Genomic DNA, 22,514 nt, shown 5'->3' with positions numbered 1-22,514 from the left:
CATACTATGGAGACCTTTTTGTGCCAAAAGACATCTTGCTGCATGTGATGATTGGGGCTATTGGGTGTTCTATTAATGTATCCTTTCTTCTTCTTCTACTACATCACTGTAGTTTTAAGCTACTGTAACACTCCATGTCTCAGAAATGTTAATTTAATAACTTAACATGATTAAATCCAGCAGAAGGGTTAAACTTTTTAGTTCAAAACTGTAATGACCCGACAGATATTATACTCTGAGGTGACATGAGGTTGTAAATGCACAGCCTGGATCTGTAACTCAGAGTTCACCAACGTCAGATTATGGTGATTTCAGTCTAATTATGGTGTTTATATGCTCTGTATTCCCTTAATTTGGAGTATAATGGACACCATAATGTGCATGTAAACATACTGTGTAAGTCTGTGTCATTATGAACTGTGTCTCACTATGTACTGAGCTAAAAGTACAAGTAAGGCCATTACTCTCTGCTCCCCTTTGTTGAGGGAGACAGTGTTTTTCCAGTTAAATAAACCTCAGTAGAGCAGAGAAAGGTCACAGTGTTTTCCAGTCGGCTCTGCTCCGAGACATATAATAGTGCTGAGGACCACCGGGCTGAGCTCTCATCACTGCTTAGCTATAAACACATTCTGAGGTAAACATGACGTCATCAATCTGTCACTTACAAGTTCACCAGGTTTCTATATAACAAAACATTTAAATTTTGGCACAGAATCTGACCAAACCCCAAAGATGGTGCTACAATTACAGAATCATACAACCATCATCTATATTCTCAGTTGTTATTGCACATAAATTCCGCTCTATTAAACAACTCCTGTCACACAAATGTGACTGCGGCCAAGCAAAAGCGATAACACTCCCATCATAGAATTCACAGAATAACACTGATGGCCTCACACTTTGTCCCTGTGTCTCTGCTCTCAGTCTGGGATCAGGCTGTCTGTGTATTCACGCCCTGCTTCAGGCTCAGCGTGTTTGTTTTGGAGATTAAGACTTTGGTTATGTCTGGTAGCCATTCAGCAGATTGGAAAGAGACTAAACCCAGTGTAAGCACAATGTACACAAAATCTGAAGAAGGACAACCTTTGTAAACATGTACAGATTAGATAGAATCCCTCAGATTAACCGGCACAGGTTCCTAAACAGGAAACCACACAGGACTGATTCCATGCAGTTTTTAACAAGACCTACTGTAATTATTATTCTTACTGTAAGTCTGGCACTATGGGCACAGAACATGCAATATTCCAGAAGTGTTTTCTGAGGTTCCTATTTAGAGAATGTCCTCTGTAACGGTGGTTCATCTGTTTTTTTCCAGATCCAGGGAAAAAGGTTTCTGCCAGCCGTATCGAGGGATCGCCTGTGCTCGCTTCATTGGTAATCAGAGCATCTATGTTGAGTCTCTGCAAATGCAGGGCGAGAGCGAAAACCGCATTACAGGTAAGAAGAAGAAACTGTGGCTGTATCGGACAAACTGACACAATTTTCAATGATAATTTCACTCATATTTACATGCTATATATTTCAATCAATCAATCAATCAATCATTATTAGAGGCTGGAGGCATTGTTCTTTTGTTTTATCTTTATTTTGTTAATATCAAGCCACATAGAGGATATTTAAAACAAAGAGCTATTGATTAAAGAGTAGTTTGAGCCATCTTCTGTTATATGCACTTATATTCGTGGTTCTTTCTCTTTCTCTTAGCTGCCTTCACAATGATCGGTACCTCCACCCACCTGTCCGATCAGTGCTCCAAGTTTGCAATCCCGTCCTTCTGCTACTATGTGTTCCCCCTGTGTGACGAGGGCTCTCGAGCTCCTCGCCGGCGACAGCTCTGCCGAGACGAATGCGAGGCCCTGGAGAACGACCTGTGTCACGCTGAGTACACCATCGCCCGATCCAACCCTATGATCCTCATGCAGCTGGAGCTCCCCAACTGCCACCTGCTGCCACGGCCGGGCTCATCTGAAGCTGCTTCCTGTATGAGGATAGGCGTGCCGGCAGAGAGGCTGGGTTCATGTAGGTGGATGCTTTGCCATAAACAGACACACACACACACACACACACACATTACAAGTAAAATGTAAGTGAATGTATCCATCACGCTGTAAATAAATCCCCTTTATTCCTCAGACTCCCCCTCCGATCACATCTGCTACATGGAGAGTGGGGGCGACTACAAGGGCACAGTCAGCATCACTAGGTCTGGTCACCACTGCCAGCCTTGGAGTGCTCAGTCCCCTCACAGCCACCACCTCTCTCGGGACTTCCCTGAGCTGTGGGCAAGCCATAACTTCTGTCGTAACCCAGGTGGCCACATGCCGGCCCCCTGGTGTTTCACCATGGACCCTCAGGTCAGGGTGGAACTGTGTGACATCGAACCTTGCAGTAAGTACATCACACCGGAATAACAACAAACCACCTACAACTAATAATATTGTTATAATTGATAGTAGAAGTATAAGTCGCAGATGTAGAAGTACCAATTTTCGTTAGCTGCAAAAGACAGATATTAATGGAAATTGAACCTTCCACTGGTCAAGAAAATATTAACACTTGGTTAAGATTCATAGCCCATAACTCTTTGACACAATTAATGACATTCTGTGCTCATTTAGGTGATTTGTGTGTTGTTAGCAAGGTAAAATGCACTATACTGTTGAAATATGCTCTACAGGAAAACAGTTAAATGGGCAAAAACAGATATTTAACTTACAAAACCTATTAACTGAATTACAAGAAAGTATTCATTCTCATTCTTTCTTGTGCTTTTCTCCAGATCCTCCAGAGAACCCTAAAAGGGAGATCCTGTTCATTCTGATCCCTGCAGTTGCCATCCCATTGGTCATCGCTTGCCTCTTCTTTCTGGTCTGCATGTGTCGCAACAAGCACAAGGCCTCAACGGACACGCCCCCTCGCTCCCAGCACACCGGCTCCCCCAGCCCAGACATGGAGCTGTCTATGCTTACTCAACAAAAACAAGTAGGTTTTAAATAAACACTTGCTCCTGAATGTAACAACCATTTTGTTTACATTAATCCTACACTAAAGAGAGTGACACACAGCTCTTAGACATTTCACTGAAGGGAATTAAAGTGATACTCCTACCCAGATCTGAACTATTCACTGCAATCGTTTCAGTATTAAGATGCAAACTAGAAGTGGGTGAGAATGATGGAGACACCGAGATGAGGAAGTAATTTAAATGCGGTGCCTGGATCCCCATGCTTATTTTTCCTTTGTAAATAAATGTCTGGAGCTGCTCTCCATCTGGGACAAGGAATTAATAAGAAGAGACATTAGTGGTTTCAGTTAGAGACAGCTTGGTTTACAAAAAAACACTGTGTGAACGTCCCAACTCATTCCAACAGCACATTGTGAGGTGGTTAGGTCATGTATTCATTTAAGTCCAGGGGATCGCCACGGGAGCCTATAATTATTATTACTATTCTACAAAAATGGAAGGCTTCTACTCCAAATCAGATAAAAGTATTATATATTAATTAAATTTTATATTTTAAATTATATTATTTTTGCTGCCATCTGTTTTCTCTTTAGGAACTGTTGCATAATCTAAGTGGTAAACTTGTTGGCAATGCATTTTGATGACTAAAGGTCTTCACTGTTTTGTGAATTCAGGCCAAGCTACGTGAGATCAACATGTCAGCAGTGCGCTTTATGGAGGAGCTCGGAGAGGATCGTTTCGGGAAGGTTTACAAGGGCCACCTGTACAGCACTGCACCTGGTGAGCAGGCCCAGGTGGTGGCCATAAAGACTTTAAAGGACAAGGTCGATCCCACTGTCTGTGAGGAATTTCGCCACGAAGCCATGGTCCGATTTCACCTCCAGCACCAGAATCTAGTCTGCCTGCTGGGCATGGTCACCAAAGAGCAGCCGACAAGCATGATATTCACTTACTCCAGCGTCGGTGACCTGCATGAGTTCTTGGTGATGCGCTCCCCCAACTCTGATGTAGGCAGCTCTGACGATGACAAGACAGTCAAGTCTACCCTGGAACAGGCTGATTTCCTTCACATTATTACCCAGATTGCTGCTGGCATGGAGTACCTTTCCAGCCATCAGGTGGTCCATAAAGACCTCGCTGCTCGAAACATTCTGATCCTTGACAAATTCAACATCAAGATCTTGGATCTGGGCCTGTTCCGTGACGTCTACTCCGCTGATTACTACAATCTCATGGGCACAAATCCTTTCCCTATTCGCTGGATGGCCCCAGAAGCTATCATGTACGGGAAGTTCTCCACTGACTCGGACATCTGGTCGTACGGTGTGGTCCTGTGGGAGATCTTCAGCTATGGTCTGCAGCCATACTGTGGTTACTCCAACCAGGACGTGATCGAGATGGTACGGAACCACCAGCTCTTGTCTTGTCCGGACGACTGCCCGGCCTGGATTTACACACTCATGCTGGAGTGTTGGAGTGAATTCCCCGCAAGAAGGCCGCGCTTTAAAGACATCCACAGCCGTCTGCGCTCCTGGGAGAACTTGTCCAACTACAACAGTTCTGCTCAGACCTCTGGCACCAGCAACACCACCCAGACCAGTTCTTTAAGCACCAGCCCTGTCAGCAACATCAGCATGAGCACAGTGAATGCATCACGCTACATGAGCCCCAAGAAGAGCTCACACTATCCTCAGCCTCAGTTCATGCCTATGAAGGGTCAGATACACCGACCAATGTTGCCCCCGCAGCTTTACATACCAGTCAACGGCTATCATCCCATGCCAGCCTATCCTTACCTGCAGAACTTCTACCCCATGCAAATCCCACTACCCTTAGCTCACCAGCAGATGCACCACCCACCACAGATTGTGAGCAAAGCTGGTTCTCACCACAGCGGCAGTGGATCCACTTCTACAGGCTACGCCACCACTGCACCCTCCAACACTTCAGCCAATGAGAGAGCTGCTTTGCTAAATGAGGACTCCAAGACCAATGAAGAGGATGTAGCTGATAGGCCATCCCAGGAAGGACTGGAGCACAAGGAAGACTTGTCTGTGCCCGAAACAGAATTATTAGGTGACAATGATCCTACACAGACTGATGAATTGGTCATACGTTTATCAGACGCATAAGTGGAGTTCAGCTGAACAACAAAAGGACTGAAATATTTTGTGCTGCTTGCTTGCAAGAAATGTACGGAGCAGCCTGAAGTGAAGGGAACATTTTTTTTATGAAACAGTGACAGAATGTTTATTGGTTCTTTATCTGATATTGATCTATTTGAATGTGTTTCTCAGGTTTGTACGTGTCAAAGGTGAAGCAAAATGAATCAGGCATTCCTTCGTAGGTTTTGGTTTCATTATGATGCCATTCAAAATTGATGTTCTTACTGTTGCTGTGCAACACAGAACACAGTACTTCAGAGGTTGAAAGCAATTTTGTATTGTCTGGGGATTTGTGGCTTTCTGTTAGGTGGTATAGAGACACAATGATGGAACAATAGAATGTACAACAGGTAGATATTTTGTAGCGTGCAAAGTATCTGGATATGTTATGATAATGCTTAATGAAATGTTTTTCACCGCCACGTAACAAAACAAAACAAAACACGTTACATTTTGGTGTTTTCAAGAGATTCACCTATGCCTTATTTCCCCACATTGTATTGCTTACCATCAACTTTGACTTTGACTTTAATAAGGCAGTTGTACAGATTTGTAATTTATGTAATTTGATTTGAAACATTTTAATTGTTTTTAGTTTTCCTTATTGGTGAAAATTACATTATAAAGTCCTTTACACCAGATGTTTGCTTTGTCCAAACAGTTATAATGTACTAACCATATATTGTGTACATCCTTCTATGGATATCCAATAAAGTGATATGAAGAAAACTGATGTACCACTTGATGATCACATTCAGTCACCTGGTCCCTCATAACACACGCAGTGACTTCAATGCACAGTAGAAGTGGAGGTGTGTTGATGACTACATGATTCACACCTTTGGATTTCCTTGTGTACATTTGTTTATAAAAGAAGTCTTTTCTTAATTCATCTACATAATTTCCTTTTAATTTTAGATTTTCATTATTACTATTACTGTTAATTTCTGTGATGAAAAATGAAAATAAACCAATCAAAACTATGTCACATCACAAAAAAGCTTTTAAGATCTTCATCCCTGCTCTAACCACCACTGGTATCCATGACTACATGTGACAACTGTAGCCACAAAATCATCAAGTCCAGATTCAGTGTGCATTGTAAAGCTCTGCTCTAATGTTGGAATAAGAAGAGACAGAATTATTATTTGTAAGAACTTTAAACATGATAATGGCAAACTTTGAGAGAGAAGAGATTACTTCTCTTTGATTGGCCTTTGTGCTAGAAGGTGGACATGAATTGCACAACCTGTACTCGACTTGGACTTGAGTCACACATTTGCCTTTTTGTGACTCAGTTTCATTAAGGTTTCATACCTTTGACACAACAGACTTGTGAATTCACTTGGACCGGAGCCTTTGTCCTTGGAAACACTTGGAAATATTTTTTAAGGTAACAACTATGTGTATTTTCATCTAATTATGTGTTTATCTGGAAATGAGTGAGACATTGTTCAAATAGCTTTTGTAAATTGATCATATAAATTCATCACTCTGGTGTTACATTCAGTAAAAGCTTGTTTAGGACTGGAAACTAAAGGTACAGTATATGGGGCATAACTTGCATGACTTCATTTGGGACTTGTAACTTGAGACCAGTGACTTGCACAATGACTCAACCCTCCTCTGCCTCTATGTGGAATGACTTGTTTTACTGAGTGAGTTTTAAGTGGAAAAAGTTGTAAAAACCGAGTACATCCACTTCAAACACTCAGGTATGCAGCAGCAGCCATCTTAAGACAAAACCTTCAGCATACGGACGTTTATATAAGTTGTCCAACAGCGCCCCCTACACGTACTAACTAGCACATACACCATAAACGTTACAAAAGCACACTTACATGAACTGTTACGAGTTTCAAAAAGCCCAAATTAACCGTGGTTATGTCACTGAATGTCAGCATATTGAGTGTCTTCTGAACCTTAGTCAAAGGCCATATATGTGCACGAATGCTTGGTGAAATCCACGGGATTCGACAGTAGGATGGAGGAGGAAATTACAAAAGAAATACATGTTGAATATTTGTAGATGTCATGGACAGATGTCATATTTAACATTTTCAGTAGCAGGTTCACATGAAATAGGTTTCGAAACAGGTTCAAAGCACTAAACAAATACTGATCAGCTCATACATACTCAGGGGAAACTTTGAGAGTTACTTCCCGTTTATTGCCCTATATGCCAGAAAGTGGACATGAACTGCACAACCTAGACTCCACTTGGACTTAAGTCACGAATTTGCTTTTTGACTTGCGAATTTGTCCTCGGAGAGACTTCATACTTTCACATAGTTATAGAAAACATTAAATTTGTATGGTAACACGCCAGGGTTATTTCATCTGAAGATGTTTTTAATCTGGATAAATACTCAAGTGACTTCATAATTTGTCTGGGCAATTTTTGCATTTTTATTGTATGAGAACAAATATGTTTATCTTCTTCTGTTACCAGTCAGTTCATGTATTATCTGAAGAAAGTGCCATGGTGCGTGCGTAGGTAGTAGTGAACTGACGCACCTGAATGCCACACAGAACCAAACTACTTGTGGTGACGTCACATACGTGTACTTGCGTTGAGCTTTGTGACCTGATTGGCTCAAACTGAAATATCCTGCGTTCTCACTGGCTACTCGGGCTGTCATTTTATTCCAACGCTGCCAATACATTTTACCACTGACCTACTAACACCAATCCATGAATCAGGGACTGTTTCAGAGGGGGAGAACCTTAAGAAGTACACGGCGCCACACAACTTGTTGGATCTTATCAAACAACTGTTTCCCTCACCAGCAGATGGAAAAGCTCAACTCCTGCGCTGTGCTTGATTCTCAGTGGACAACGGGGGCAAACGCTTTAGCCAGGTGGTAGAAAAGGTAGGAGTTTTATTTTGATGGTAATATTAACCATATCCTTATCGCTTACAGATTTATAATTAGCAGTGTGATGTTTACGTTCCGTGAACCAGACAGAATTAGACAGGCATTGCTATCTTTCATCACTGTGACCTAGCCGTACTGTTTATTGACTAAACACACATTTGAATACACTGACTATCATTTTTATCGTATTTGTATTCACTGTGATGAATATTAGACATCGGACTAAATAGTTGGTTTGTACATGTGGAACATTTACTGGCTTATAATCAGGCTGATCGGTGTAAGTACAGGAGTTTACAGATCGCCACACAACAGCATGACCCAGTTTGTGTGTCTATCTGTTTAAAATTATTGCTGCACATGTGTTGAGATGTAGAAAATCGGGGTTTGATGCACAGCGCTGTAGTAAGTGCGTTATTATCTCACTGTAATGTACTTTAGGGCGTAGATGGAGCCACGCTTCAGTCGCCTCTGTCATGAGTAAGCACGGCAATGATGTCATGTAACAGGCTGAATGCCTACATTGTTCAACGGCTGCCTGTTATACACGTCATCTGATACTTGCTTATTACTTAGTCTCTTCGTGTACTGGATAATATCTGATTCATGTTATTATATACATTGCCTGTTATATGCGCATAGCTGTGTGTTGTTGTTGTTACCAAAATATATTGCATAATGTCTGCGACCATAGAAATGACTGGCAGACGGGGGCACTGGGGTGGAGGGAGCGCAGGGGTGTTATTGTGTAATCCGGACACAATGAAGGTATTTGGGGCCATAGGACGTGGAAACCAAGCAGAACAGGCGAGCGGGCAGGCGGCTCACCGGCGTCGAGCCGATCGTGAACTCACCACCAGCGCCGCTTTCTCACATCTCGCTCACGTTGCTGTAATATAAGCACGATTTTTTTTATATATATATCACGTGTGTTCCATATTTAGTAACTATGTCATGTGTTGCCTCGTTAGGAAAGACAAAAGGGAGTGATCATCATCAGCATTTAAAATGTTCACAATCTGTCCCCCTCTCGCCATTAAGAGAATATATATTTAAATCGGCTTTGGCTGAGGGATATATTTGGGTTTGTGACGAAGGAATCTGAAGAGTTTTCACGTTTACTTGTGGCGGAAGAAACTTGTGTTGTATATAATCACAATCGAAGCCTCAAGTTGACTTTATATTAACACAGGCTGCACTTGGTGTGTACCTGTTATGTATAAATTCTTCCTCAGACATTCCCTCCCAAAAAGGACAATATGAGGACATAGCAGACAGACGTGTTGGCGTATACGTTCTGTCGTAACGCACAACTTCTCCTCCATAACTAATATCTGCTACAGATCAAACACATTCTGTTTCGTCTTATTATTGTGTTTAATGGAGACCGAGTATTTTGGTATTTGAGCTTCTGCAGCCACGTGTTATGTTCACAGCTGTCTGTAGTCCTTTGTTCCTTCTGTGTCTGTGTGTGTGTGGAGGGATGGAAGCCTGCTAGCCTCAAAAAGCACAATTTGTCAAGTGGCTAGTTTTCATATCAAATCAACACAGCCTACCTCAACCCAAGTGTAATGTAAAGGTCATTGGGCATTCTTTCACTGTCTTACATGAAGGTCTGACAAAAAAGTGCGGGAAAATAAACAAACGGAAGGAGACTGGAACCCCACAAAGAAAGGAATGACAAAATAAATACATGTTAAACATTTGAAGATGCTGTTCACTGTGGTGGACGGATGTCATAGTTTTCATTTTCGCTAACATGTTCACAAGAAATGGCTTTCAAAACAGGTTCAAAGCAACAAAACAAACAAAGTTACATATCGGAATGAGACAGCAATGATACTCCTCCTCCTACTACTACTACTACTACTATTACTACTACTACTACTACTACTACTACTACTACTACTACTACTAGTACTACTGCTACTACTACTAATGCTAATAATAACAAAGGTTAGGAAGCTCTATTTTTAGCCAGTGGTGTAACATTGCTGACTAATGGAATCACTATTATCTGCTGACAGTGAGCAAACAATCTGCTGATTAATTGTTCTGGTAATTTAAAAAGTACAAATGGAAAAAAATAGTCATTGTTCTATGGTAATAAATAAATGTGAGACTGCCCTGCTCTCATTTAAACTCCTACTGTTCAGACAAAAAAATGAATTGAAAGAAACATTTCATACACTGACTGATTAATTGTCTGTGTAACTTGCGTTTGCGTTGTTATTATGAACTCCAACTGAGACTGCTTTTCATGTTACAAAAATGGCCAGTTAAGAAAAGAAGAGATGGAAAGAACTATTAAAGAGAGATGGTAGAAGTTGATATTTTTAGTTTTCTGTGGATTGTCAGGGAACAGATCCAGATTGTGCTCTCAGTCACCAATCAATCTCTGTCCTGTTCTCCTGTTTTCAAAAACTTTATAATTTTGGCCAGGGGTGGGTCACTGGTGACACGGGAAACAGCGCCCTCTTCTGTGCAAGGCCAGTGACTAACCACCGACCAGGAGAGGGGCAGAAGATAGCTGTAGAATAGACAGACCCAGGTTGACAGTGTTCTGCAAAATGCTTGTCCTACGCTTCAAAATATAATCACCATAAACAAAAGAACCATTGCGATGTAATCATCAGTGCATGACTAATCATATGTGGTTTAATGTCATGAGACCATTAGTGACGTCTTGATAGAATCTAAGGTCACTACTAGGCTTCCTGTCCTCCTAGTACAGCATTTTTGTCTGCATGGCTAGTAACCAACCCACCATGTCTGGACCTGTTAAGGGCCTCAGAGTTAGTTGCATTACTCCTCCAGTTGTGTGTGTGGAATGTGAGCGCACACAACGTCCTGATCTATTAAGTGATTTCACACAATCAAGTATCAGTTGATCCGATGGTACTTTATCAAGGTGTTAGTTAGGGAGAATGAATAGTGAGTCATTCATCAGTTCACAGGTTGCTCTGTGGGTTGTTATTGGCAGGCTGGCCCCTGTGGACATTGGTCCTCTCATCAATACTTCATGTGGGCTCTGACCTGTCTTTCAGTTTGGTATACTTATGATAGAATAAGGGCAATGATTCTGACCATTTCAGACCTGTTGTCTGGACTGCCTTGTCTGGTCAGCGTATTTTTGATAATTCCATTCATTCTTTCCACCTGACCAGAACTCTGTAGGTGATAAGGGACATGCAGTTTCCCTCTGGAGGGGAATGGAGCCTCTCTATCTGTATTGATTCAGTCATTTATTGAATCAGTCATACATCATACTATTTCATCTCAACATTTATCTTGTTTGGGAACATTCAGTCTGTTAGATTTTAGCTGGAGTATGCTTTAATGCTGTCTTTAATGCTTCCATGTATTCATAATCCCATTTAGGTTTGTTATTTTTAACAATAAATACATTTCCCAAGGTTAATGTTTGTGAGAGAAAAGACCCTCAGGTGGCAGGAGTCCAGCTGTGCTTGTCATAAGATGCTGGTGGCACAACAGACAATTCAAAGATGACAAAGTATATCTGTATGTCTCTTGTCTGCCTGAGTCAGTTTGACTGACCTTTCTCCATTATTTAAGTTTGAAATTCTGTTTGTGTGTGCTGGCATACTGCACCTCCGTCTGGTATGCCAGCTGCTCTGCTCTCCAGAGACCCATCACATTGGCCCAGATGATTACTGGCTGTTCATCCTCTTTGGAGGACATCTTTAGCCTTCACTGCCTCAGCAGAGCAACCAAGGATCTTAAAAAACCCTTTAAATCCTGGAGATCACCCGTTTGACCTGCTTCCCTGTGGTAGACACAACAGGGCCATTGAAGTTTCTATCCGAGAGCCATAATTGCGCGTGATGAAACATTCTAAATGGCCACATAATGGCATTATCTGCACCAAAACCGATACTTTCTTTGCTTTTGGTCGTGTTATACATTCTGCTAACTAACCGTTATTAATGTTTTGACTTGATACTAATATCTGAAGACGTTTGTTGTTTTTTTCCCACAGATTTCTTGGTCTCCTGTGGATCTGGTCAGTGTGCTGAATGCTGAACATGGCTGCTGAATGCTGAACACCTGTGAGCACTGTAGCGAATAGTAATAATATGCAATCGGTCAAGCAAGAGGCTGGCTCTAGTGAGTGCAGTGCAGACGATGCTCAGGTCCTCGCTGTGGCCTTACAGGGGAGCAACAGAGAATTGATTGGCTGTGGAATGCCATACAAGGCTAAGACAGCAAATCGCCGCAAAAGAGAGTTCATCCCAGATGAGAAGAAAGACAACCAGTACTGGGAGAGGCGTCGTAAAAACAACGAAGCAGCAAAACGCTCCAGAGAGAAGCGTCGCATCAATGATGTGGTGTTGGAGAACAAACTGATGGCACTCGGGGAGGAAAATACATCTCTCAAGACAGAGCTATTGTCGTTGAAGCTGAAGTTTGGCCTGGTGAGCTCAGCAGCGTATGCAAAGGAAGTTCAGAAATTATCCAGCGCCACCACTGCCGCCCTCTACCAGGATTTCCTCACACACAACACTGGGGAATGTTCTTCCAGCAGGGATTTGGAGCCTCTTCAACTGCGCAGCAGCTGCATATCAGTCATTAAGCACTCACCTCACAGCATGCTGTCAGATATGTCTGGTAAATGTGCTGCAACTCAGGGTAGCTTCACTGTCAGCAAGACTACAGAGGTCAAACAAGAACCAGCAGAAAATGGCAACTATGCACAACAGAGCAGGAGTCCTTATGAGCTGTATAGGAGTTATATGCCCAGCCCTTTGCCAAGAGGCTATTCCCAACCCGCTTCATTCCTGCAGATCACCAGGTCATCCAGTAACTCCCCCAGAAGCTCAGATGATGGAGCCATCAGCAAATCATCAGATGGTGAGGATGAGCAGCAAGTCCCCAAAGGTTTGACGCCGTCTATCGCAGACCTAAGAAATGTCATTGTATCTACACACAAAGTGCCAGATGCCACTTCTTCAGCTTTGCCACATAAACTGCGGATCAAAGCCAAACCCATACAAATCAAAGTGGAGGCTGTTGACCCCGAGTATGAGTCATCCTCTCCCATCAACACATCAGAGGGGGGATGCTACCAAACACCTCAGGATTCTTTAGTGTACACGCAGTCGTCGCTGTTTCCTTTGTCAGCACAAGTCAACAACATGCAAAACTGGAACCCACGGTCTGACCAATGGCACAAAAGCAACACAGAGAGACTGCAGGGCATCTGTCAGAGAAGCAGGCTTACCCCAAGCCCAGGCTCAAACCAAACAGTTGTGGATGCGAAAGAGCCTTCCTATGCACACACAGACACTGAAGACTCTTTTCTGAAACAGGGCCTTACCAACCTTTCTGTTAACACAGCCTCTCTAAGAAGACTGACTACAACACGGCAGGAGTCTGTGATCGAGTCAACCAAAAGCACCACTGATCAGCATCAGCATCAGCCATTCTTATCAAAAGGAAGTTCCTCTAAATGAGCTATGTATGTTTGCACAACACGTCGTGTCCACTGTGTTTGCTGTTACACTGTGAGGTGTGTGTAATCTCGAAGTGATATTTTGTTAGATGTGTGTATTTGTTGGCTGAAAGACATTATAAACTGTTAATTTTCTCCAAATTATTCATGATAGCTTTCAGTGAACATTATCCTGCTTTATACATTGTGGTGCTGGGAGAGTTTGTTATTGAGCAGTTGGTCCCAGCTTGCTGTGCTGCCACCTAGTATGTTACATGTTCAGCTGGGTGGTACTTTGGCAGATGCTGCTGATTTGTTGGTGGTCTGACCATCTTTTGCCTTAAAGCTACAATCTTTAATGTCTTTCAGTTAATGTGTGGTGGTTATAGCCATCTGTTTAGTGGAGTGTAGTGAAATGTTTGAGAGTTGATCAGGTTTTGTTGTGTTGCACTTGTTGGGAATGCCAGTGCCGTCTCACTATTTCACATCACATTGTGCATTTGTGTCAGTACCTTGTCTACACTGGTGACCCAGCAAAAGCAGCACATTAAATGCACAAGAGAAACAGCTGCAAGTCAGCAAGGCTCAAAGCCCAAAAAAGCAATGTGCATAAAGTGGAAAAATAGACTTTGGATTTTGTGTGGCAGTTAGGTGTGTAGGGGCGTATTGAGAGTTGAGACATGCAAATGGAAATTGGAGTTAATACCAAAATTTGTGTCCAGCTTTCAGACTCACATTTGGACTTAAGCTCCATGCAGATGCGTTACATGCAGGGTGGATGCAAGCTGGACTTTCCCTCATACAGAGGCACTGTACTGTATGTCTGCAGATCTTTTGAAATACAATTATTTAGCAAGTGGAAGTGTTTTGGTTCCATCAGCACACAAATGAAAACAGCAGGAAGGCATCCAGTGTCCATCGGCAGTAGTCCAAACCACAATGAGGTGAAATGCATTCACAAAGCACACATTATGCCCTGTCTCCTTTGCTGTAGTTTGAACACATTGAACACGCTTTTAGCTTTGATCTGAGTTTATTATAACTTATATACTGTACATTCACTAGTTCAGCCCTTTCATTTGGGAACCACACCTTAATGATACCAGCCAGCCATTACTTATAGTTTGTTTTTACTAGATTTTCTTTCTATTTTTGAGCCGCCAAAGCTTCTGGTTAAACTGAGAAAGTCTGTGGCTGGAGATTCATGAGTGTTATTGAGTGGAGTGCAGCTGGACCGTCCAGCTGGAGGTCAAATGATGTGGAATATTAACAACTGCCGAACTATTCATTTCTGTTTGCCATCTTTAGAGATAATTACATCATACCTCATGATGATGATGTGTAATATGCAGATAACCAACTCTGGTTGACATGATGTAAAATAATGCAGTTAATTGCAGAGGAATGGTGTGTGGGTTTACCGTCACATTATGGCACATTGTCATGATGAGAACTCTCTTCGCTCAGCAGCCTGATTTCCAGCTACCTGTTTCTAAATCATTTCTCAAGTTTTATTGTAAATGTGACTGTCTTTGTTTACAATAAATGTGTTGTCACTGAATGTTTGTGTTCACTGTTTTAATGTGTGTTCTTAATTTCCCCATCAATACATACACATCCTATTAAACATGAAGTTACTATTTTATCAGGTATAAAGGCTCAATTTATTCAGGCTATGGTGGTGTTATTGTATATGGATATTAGTTTTGGAAGACAAACCCAAAATTCCCCAAAAAACCTGAGACATTGTGTGAAATGCAAATAAAAACCCATAGGTTATTGAAAACAAATACAAGATTATTAATGTTAAGTGATCAACATTATTTTGTTTTTAATAAATATACACTCATTCTGTACTTGATACCTGCAAAGCTGGTAAAAAAAACAAAAAACTTTATTGGTGGTTTATGTTGACCTCCCTGTGGACTTGAGCTCCTCTTCCTGGATCAGGACTCAAACGTTAGGTAATAAAAGAGAGAAAGCAGTTAGATGATGACTTGTTTCTCTCCCTCTCTCTCTGAATAAAAGAGTAGGTGAAGTAATAGATAATGTATAAAACACATTTTTTTACGGCGAGCAGAAGATAGAAATATACCCGCCATGCAAAGCACCCACGTGACTGCTGACATCACTGGGTTCAGAGTTGAAAGTCAAAGCAACACTGCGGCTGTCAACATGGCGGTCCTATTGGGGCGCAATGTGTTGCTAGGAGCATTCCGCCTCCCGGGTGCGGACTCGGCTCGGCTCGGACCAGCATGTCGGCTCTTCGCTTCCTCCGGCAAAATATCTGCCGGTCGCCCGAACGCAGCAGCAACTCGCCACTACAGCTCCGACTCAAAGGACGAGCTGAAAGTGAGACATCTGGATGGAGAGGACGCAGGTAAGACTGCACCACCGCGTTTCTATGGATACAGGAGAGACGTAAAGACACAATCCGCGATTTAAACAGAAGAGACCCCCCCACTACCACTTTGCAGAAAAGACCGGAACCTACGTCACTCCAAAAATACATAAACAGGAAATGGAACACCTGGGGTTTCCCAACAATTGTAGATATTTAACTAAAAACGCTGCATTTTCGCATTTACACATCATTTTTGACCACCAGAATCACCACATTTGTGAAATAAGAACATTTAAACCCACTATGTTGTATACAGGTATATGTATGTTGATCTTTTTCACTTAAACCACAACGTAACCAAGGATTAATTTGATACAAAACATATAAAAAACAAAATTATGTTAACTTACAAAGGTTATGAATACACAACTGTTTCGCATTTAAAGAAAAACAAATATAAACAATGTTTTTTCTCTTAGGCCTATAGAATGGCATGTAAAACCTAAGTAATAAACAAAAATGTTGTTAATGTTTTCTGATGTTATGAAAAATAGATCGTATTGTTTGATGTGTCTGGTGTGTGATGTCCTTGAAATAATGTCTTTCAGGTATTGTCGTTGTTGGAATAAACCGTCCAAAAGCCAAAAATGCCATAAGCAGAAACCTAGTGAACATGGTATGTATGGCTGTTTGCTTTTTATCTTATAATTCAAAATGCAATCTCAGAAATAAGCATGACACCGAACGCATCATTTTCTGTGGTGCTCCTTTTCCGCAGCAATACGAAAATAAAGAAATCATCTGTTATTTACCTCTCCTTTGCATTTAACATGTTTCATATTCATTGTTTGTACAAATATTTATGTTACCAACTTTTAAGTGAACCAAATTGAAATGAAACTTAACATCTGTTTCGCGTTTGCAATTAACTTCTGCTACACCACTTCTACATTTCTTAGATTAGGATGCTGCTCTGTGACAAATGTGTTTCGCTGCCTGCTTCATCACACACAACTTTGATAATCTTTGCATTTTTGGAGAAATTTATACTGTAAAATGGAAAATACAAAAAGCTGGAGTGACTGCTCATCATCATCCATCCAGTATGTTGTTGTGTGAGCTGTCACTGGCACAGGTGCGAGCCAGACCACATCCTCGTGTGTTTATGGACTCCACATCCAAATGTAGCAATCAGGATGCAGTTTGATTAGAAGGTCATCCAACCTGCATCCTGCGTGCATTAATACCTTAAACGTGCTTTTCCTTATATAGCTAAACACCGTATATGAATGCGTGCTATAAATGTGGTCTAGTTCAGTTTATGTGACAAATAACACACACCTTCTGCTTTTTGGTTTCAGATCTGCTACCAACTGGTTGTGAAACATGATATCTGAAACTGTGACATTTTCCAAACTGCTAATAAAATATTTTTGTATTTAGATGTTTGGGGCTGTGGAGGACATCAAGAAGAACGGCAAAGTACGGAGTGTCATTTTATGCAGTTTAGTTCCTGGGGTATTCTGTGCAGGTACATACGTTTATTTGTGTATTTTTCAACATTAATTAGCTCTAAATTCAACGTTTTGATGCCCTTGAACTATGTAAACATAGAATTTCACAGAATATTAGTGCCTACAATGAAATAATGAGTGGGAGGAAGCTGCACCTTGTTGACGCTTTGTCCCTGTGTGCAGGTGCAGACCTGAAGGAAAGGGCCAAGATGCACCAAAGTGAAGTGGGACCGTTTGTGTCGAAAGCAAGAGCGCTCATCACAGAACTCGGTACAGGCTTTAGTGATGGATGGGGCTTGGTTGTGTCTTGTGTGTTAAAGAAGGAAAGACATTGGATTGCACCTGTGTGTATAGTGTGTTCAGTCCACTCAGCACAAAGACTGAAAGCAGTGAAAGTGTTGGGTTTTCTATTACAGGTAATCTCCCGATGCCAGTGATCGCTGCAATCGATGGAGCTGCGTTAGGAGGTGGCTTGGAAATGGCTCTGGCTTGTGACATCAGAATTTCATGTAAGAAGGGGGAACTTTAGATAGTTTATAGAATGTTGAATATCGTACAATGCAGGAAGTGACAGGTGTGTCTAGGGGCAGGAGAAAGGAGATGACTGGCACAAGTGGTACAATTAATACTCAAATTAGTCAGTTCATTAATATTATTATTTCCAGTTTCCCCAAAAACGATATTGACAACTACTACAGTTTCTATGTTGTGATCACCTGATATTATCTCTTGTCAGATCATCCGAGGAGTGTAGGCAGAGTGCTGGAAAGAGTTGGTGCTTACAGAAAAAGGTTGCCCTTACTCATTTTCTGATCTCGTCACAAGTGGCCAGTGGCTGCATCAGTGCTCCTTCCTCCTCCTCCTCATCCTCCACCGGTGTGTCAGATGAGCTATACTGCAGCTTTTATGATCCTGCCAATGTCCTTCATAAAGGTCAAGGCTGTAGACCTGAAGTTGGCACTGCACTGTGGCTGCCCAATGGTTAAAGTCAAAGTGAGCAGCCCCAAACAGAGGGACAAATGTTACTGTGCATGCAGACCGACTGAGTGAAAGTCAGGATTTGCTGAAAATTGAAAACATGAAGTTGTGCCACTTTATGAAGACCTGAATCTGCTTTGTGAATGTTTTAAGTCTTTTCACTTTTTCCTCTTTCTTTTCTTTCTCTAGCCAATTCTGCCAAAATGGGACTGGTGGAGACTAAACTTGCTATTATTCCAGGGGCAGGTGAGGCGTTTCCCTTGCTATTATCCAGCAGTTTAATATACCTTTACTTTAGGACCGTATACTTGATATGACGTAGAACCCTTGAGCAAAAAGACCTCATGGCACCAAGGAGAACTGTGTGTTCTGTCAAGGTCTGGACAAAGTACCATTTTAAGGATTTGAATACCTTTTGTTTTCCACGATGAGTGTTTGAATTTTCGGCCTTGAAAATGTTGTAGTAGTAGTATTTCAGAAGAGACTTGTAGAAATTCTTCACAGGAGGATCATAAAATGAAAGATTGTTATGCATACCTTATTTATAAACTTTATTCTTCTCTTGTTAGTGTGCAGCCAAGCGTGCAGGGTCACAGCTTTCTCCTGTCTCGTTCCTCTGCAGGTGGCACACAGCGTCTGCCCAGGGTCATTGGAGTTTCTCTTGCCAAGGAGCTCATTTTTGCTGCCCGAGCAATAGACGGGGTAGAGGCCTACCGCCTGGGCCTCGTCAGCCATTCCGTGGAGCAGAATGATAGCGGAGATGCCGCCTACCTTCGGGCCCTGGAGCTTGCCCGTGAAATCAACCCTCAGGTATAAAAACATAAGAAAATGTGATGTTGTTTGATGAAGCTTCAACTACAGTCCCTTCCTCTGCTAAACTCTAACTCATCAAACCACAGACGGCGATGAGTTAAACTATTATCTGCTTCATTTTTTATTTCTACAGGGTCCAATTGCAATTAGGATGGCAAAACTGTCAATCAACCAGGGGATAGAGGTGAGATTTACTCCAAACACATCTGCAGACATACCAATACATTGTCAATGTTCACGCTGTAGGATTATGAGGTGAATTATTTCAACAACTAATTCAGTACTGGTGGACTGCATAAGTACACACAGTCGAGGTGTGTACTTACAAACTTACTAACAATGTTATAAACAACTTATCCATGACCTTCCATTAGGAGCCTGTTGTGAAAGGGTATAATACACATGGTAAACAGTTTCACAGTGGTATAATACACATGGTAGACAAACACACACTGTGGATAGATTTGTCCACAGTGTGTGTTTATAAGGGGAGAGAACACACTCTCCAACTGACCCTACCAGGTGCCACTCTGGTAGGGTTGCATTAGTTTATCTTACAGTACTAAATGTACAAAAAGTTCCGAACAGAAGTCTCTAAATGTGTCAATGAGGAAGAAACAGTATGTGTGACAAAATTGTAACCTTGTGACTTTCTTTAATATTGTGACAAAGTGAATGGGTAGACTGGACCTAATCTCATTCTACTCTGAAGCTGTGACTGCACTGCCGAGTGGGGGGTGGGGGGGTCATTACTGTCCTTGCCAGAAGAAGGTGTTCCTTGCAATAATGAAAGCAACTAAAGGAAGAAACTCGCAACCTCAGAGTCACGGAGGAAAAGTAACTGAATGTGAATGTGCCAGTGCAGAATTATTTTCCAATAAGTATAAGTGGATGATTGTGTAAACTGTGCAAGATTGTATGTCACTCCATTTGTTTCCACTGGGCATAAACATTTGACGCCTGGATTTCCTCAACTTCCTCTTCAAAGCCACTCAAGCAACCAGTTTTGTATTCAGGAAGCAAAGGATGCATGGATTCCTTCATGTATAGCGCTCACCCACACGTTTCCCCTCATTGAAGTTTGATCGCTTCTCTTTCAGGTCGATTTATCCACCGGTCTGGCCATTGAAGAGGCGTGCTATGCTCAGGTGATCATCTCAATAACTCGCTAATTAAAGGCGTTTGGATCTTTCACAAAACACACACTCTTAGGAGGGAGGTCCACCTCACCCTTTTCTTCTATCTTATCCTCCCCATTCCTTAGTAAAAATAAGCTTCTAGCATTTTTTGTGAATAGATCTGAAGAGAATTTGCCAATCCAGGTGCTAAGATCCCACAGACTGGAAAGAAGGTGCCAAACAAATTGTGCTAATTTGGCAAATTTTACTGTACCTACAAGCAACAACTGGCACATATAGGCATATATTTGAAAATCATAAATTGGCTGTAGTGAGGTACCTCTACCGGAGAACTGCTAATGGTAAGTTCAAAATGTTTTCAACAGCAAGCCAGCAGTGAGTGAATGGGGAACCTTTTTGTCTTGTTTTTAAGGTGATACCCACTAAAGACAGACTGGAGGGTCTCTCTGCATTCAAGGAGAAGCGGCGTCCTCACTTCAAAGGGGAGTGAAGTCACAGTCGCTGCAAATCTCTCCTGTTACTGCTTCCAACATATTCAGGAGTGCAATGGTACCCTGTCACCACAAACCCATACAGGGGCCCCCCGGACCCCTGAGACGCCGTCTGGAATGTGTGCACAGATCAGGGTTCACCCAGGGTTGGGTGAAAATCTAAAGCACTTGCTGATTGTGTCAATTTCCAGATTTGTGAACTATCATACTAACTAGGCATTGACCATTGCTTTATAACACTGTAAATCATATTTCTGCAACCTGTAACATGACGTAGTTACACTGGTTCTTACTCTTTACTGTTTGATTGAAGGTTATAGTCACTAACGGTAACCCTCCAGGATGAGTCGACAAATCCACCTGAAGTAATCCGATCGCCATGTAAATTTCCGTGAAGTTGTGCTGCACTAGACTGCACAGTGTGTCAGAAGGATTATTGGTTTTTAGAGAGATACAAATGTATTCTTGTGCTTCCAGCACTTAGTAAGTGATATCTGCATGAAATCGCGGGACTAAATGTTTTCCCTCACTTGTATAATCAGCAGAGGACATGTTGGATTTGAGATTAAAGGAGCACTATGGAGATTTCCTTGTTTTCTTCTCGTAATGAATAATTAGTAGTATTTGGTGAAAAATGATTTTAGTCACCTGTTTAAAAGAAAGAAACCAATAACTTTGACATATCTCTCATCTTTTATCCCTAAATGCTGAAAAGGCCACTGTGGTATTCACTCTTAATATCTAGTTTCACTGCTGTTCAGGATTTGTCATCTATTCCTCTCTTAAGGACCAACGTTGACCTTTTTCTGGGCCAGCATGAAGAAAGCTGCTCAGAGTGAAAATTCAGTCAAATGTGTCACGAAAGTAAGAATAACACATCCGAGGGCTCACGCTTTAGGTTTGGCACAAGCCTTTAGCGTGTCTGCACGTGTGTGCGGATGCGTGTACGTGCGTGCAGAGCAAGAGTCTGCTGAGGCCTCGGCCAGCGGTTGCCTGCAGGCTGCCCTGTGGCTTCATGCTGCTGCAGTACACAGCCTGACATCCCCACTGTGGCTGACCTCCTTCCGGCAGATGTCCCAGCACTAAGCCGAGGGGAATCCCACCACAAGTAAAGGTTGCGCAAAGAAATAGAGGCTCCCCGATACTGAAGGCCTCCCGAGTCTCATGGGAAACGTCCAAGGTGTAACTGTAACCAAGCAGGTCAACCCAGTCTCGGGGATTGGTGTCTTCCTCCCTGAACCTTCATAGCGGCTGTGTCTGACTCAACTTTAACTGACTATCAGCAGGTGTTGAGGATACTCAAGGTCAAATTCATCTCAACGTTAATGCTACAATTTGCTATTTTAAACACGAAACTGTTACCGTTATTATCCACTGCGCAGCAACGGTTCAGTTAAAGGACCACATCTGATACAGAAGCTTATCAGGATATTGGTACAATATGTATTTCATTTCATCAAATGTATTTTCAAATTGATGAGTAGCTGTGTGTTTCAATCGCCCACAATAACTTAAGATTCAATTTGAAAATCTCTCGCGGCAGAAATGTATTTAACATTTGCAGTGACTTGATCATAGATTTGCTCTTAAAAACCCTTAATATATTTGTCTTTCTTTTCTCCCATTGTTCTCTCCACCCCTTCCATACTTTCTCACTCCTACTTCTTTCATTCTGTCTTCCCTTCTGTTCCTCCCTCACTCCTTCCTTCTTTTTCTGTGTTCCTTCCTTCCTTGTATGAGGGAATCACATCAAATAACTAAAATATAT

The 22,514-nt window shown here is 42.0% G+C and overlaps 3 protein-coding genes across 3 annotated transcripts in view; all 3 read left to right on the top strand.

Moving 5' to 3' along the window:
- ror2 (receptor tyrosine kinase-like orphan receptor 2) overlaps nt 1–6,525 on the top strand; it is a 34,038-nt gene extending 27,513 nt beyond the window's left edge. The window contains exons 6-10 of the mRNA XM_076164348.1: nt 1,322–1,443; nt 1,711–2,025; nt 2,140–2,394; nt 2,786–2,988; nt 3,646–6,525. Coding sequence (XP_076020463.1) covers nt 1,322–1,443; nt 1,711–2,025; nt 2,140–2,394; nt 2,786–2,988; nt 3,646–5,103 — 2,353 coding nt within the window. The 3' untranslated portion in view covers nt 5,104–6,525. The remainder of the gene's footprint in view (nt 1–1,321; nt 1,444–1,710; nt 2,026–2,139; nt 2,395–2,785; nt 2,989–3,645) is intronic.
- A 1,313-nt stretch (nt 6,526–7,838) lies between these two features.
- Nucleotides 7,839–14,429, top strand: nfil3 (nuclear factor, interleukin 3 regulated). The gene is made up of 2 exons (XM_076164328.1): nt 7,839–8,009; nt 12,016–14,429. The coding sequence occupies exon 2, from the start codon at nt 12,113–12,115 to the stop codon at nt 13,487–13,489; it is 1,377 nt and encodes a 458-aa protein (XP_076020443.1). The 5' UTR covers nt 7,839–8,009; nt 12,016–12,112; the 3' UTR covers nt 13,490–14,429.
- Nucleotides 14,430–15,552: 1,123 nt separating this feature from the next.
- On the top strand, nt 15,553–21,331 carry auh (AU RNA binding protein/enoyl-CoA hydratase). The gene is made up of 10 exons (XM_076164225.1): nt 15,553–15,847; nt 16,420–16,487; nt 17,255–17,342; nt 17,509–17,595; nt 17,742–17,834; nt 18,493–18,549; nt 18,926–19,113; nt 19,250–19,300; nt 20,217–20,264; nt 20,668–21,331. Exons 1-10 carry the CDS (start codon nt 15,568–15,570, stop codon nt 20,743–20,745), a joined length of 1,038 nt encoding a protein of 345 aa, XP_076020340.1. The 5' UTR covers nt 15,553–15,567; the 3' UTR covers nt 20,746–21,331.
- Nucleotides 21,332–22,514: the final 1,183 nt, after the last annotated feature.

This window comes from Genypterus blacodes, unplaced genomic scaffold (assembly GCF_046128005.1).
Source record: "Genypterus blacodes isolate CSIRO-AG114 ecotype Tasmania unplaced genomic scaffold, CSIRO-AGI_Gbla_v1 ptg000133l_1, whole genome shotgun sequence".
Lineage (NCBI taxonomy): Eukaryota > Metazoa > Chordata > Actinopteri > Ophidiiformes > Ophidiidae > Genypterus > Genypterus blacodes.
The sequence above is the reverse complement of the archived record's forward strand: the minus strand, read 5'-3'. Positions and strand labels throughout refer to the sequence as shown.

Bases quoted from the DNA above. Each gene is read 5' to 3' on its own strand.
- nfil3 (XM_076164328.1), top strand. From the start codon at position 12,113: ATGCAATCGGTCAAGCAAGAGGCTGGCTCTAGTGAGTGCAGTGCAGAC.
- auh (XM_076164225.1), top strand. From the start codon at position 15,568: ATGCAAAGCACCCACGTGACTGCTGACATCACTGGGTTCAGAGTTGAA. The intron at 18,550-18,925 runs GTGAGGCGTTTC...GTTCCTCTGCAG, and splicing joins TGCTATTATTCCAGGGGCAG to GTGGCACACAGCGTCTGCCC. The intron at 19,114-19,249 runs GTATAAAAACAT...TTATTTCTACAG, and splicing joins CCCGTGAAATCAACCCTCAG to GGTCCAATTGCAATTAGGAT.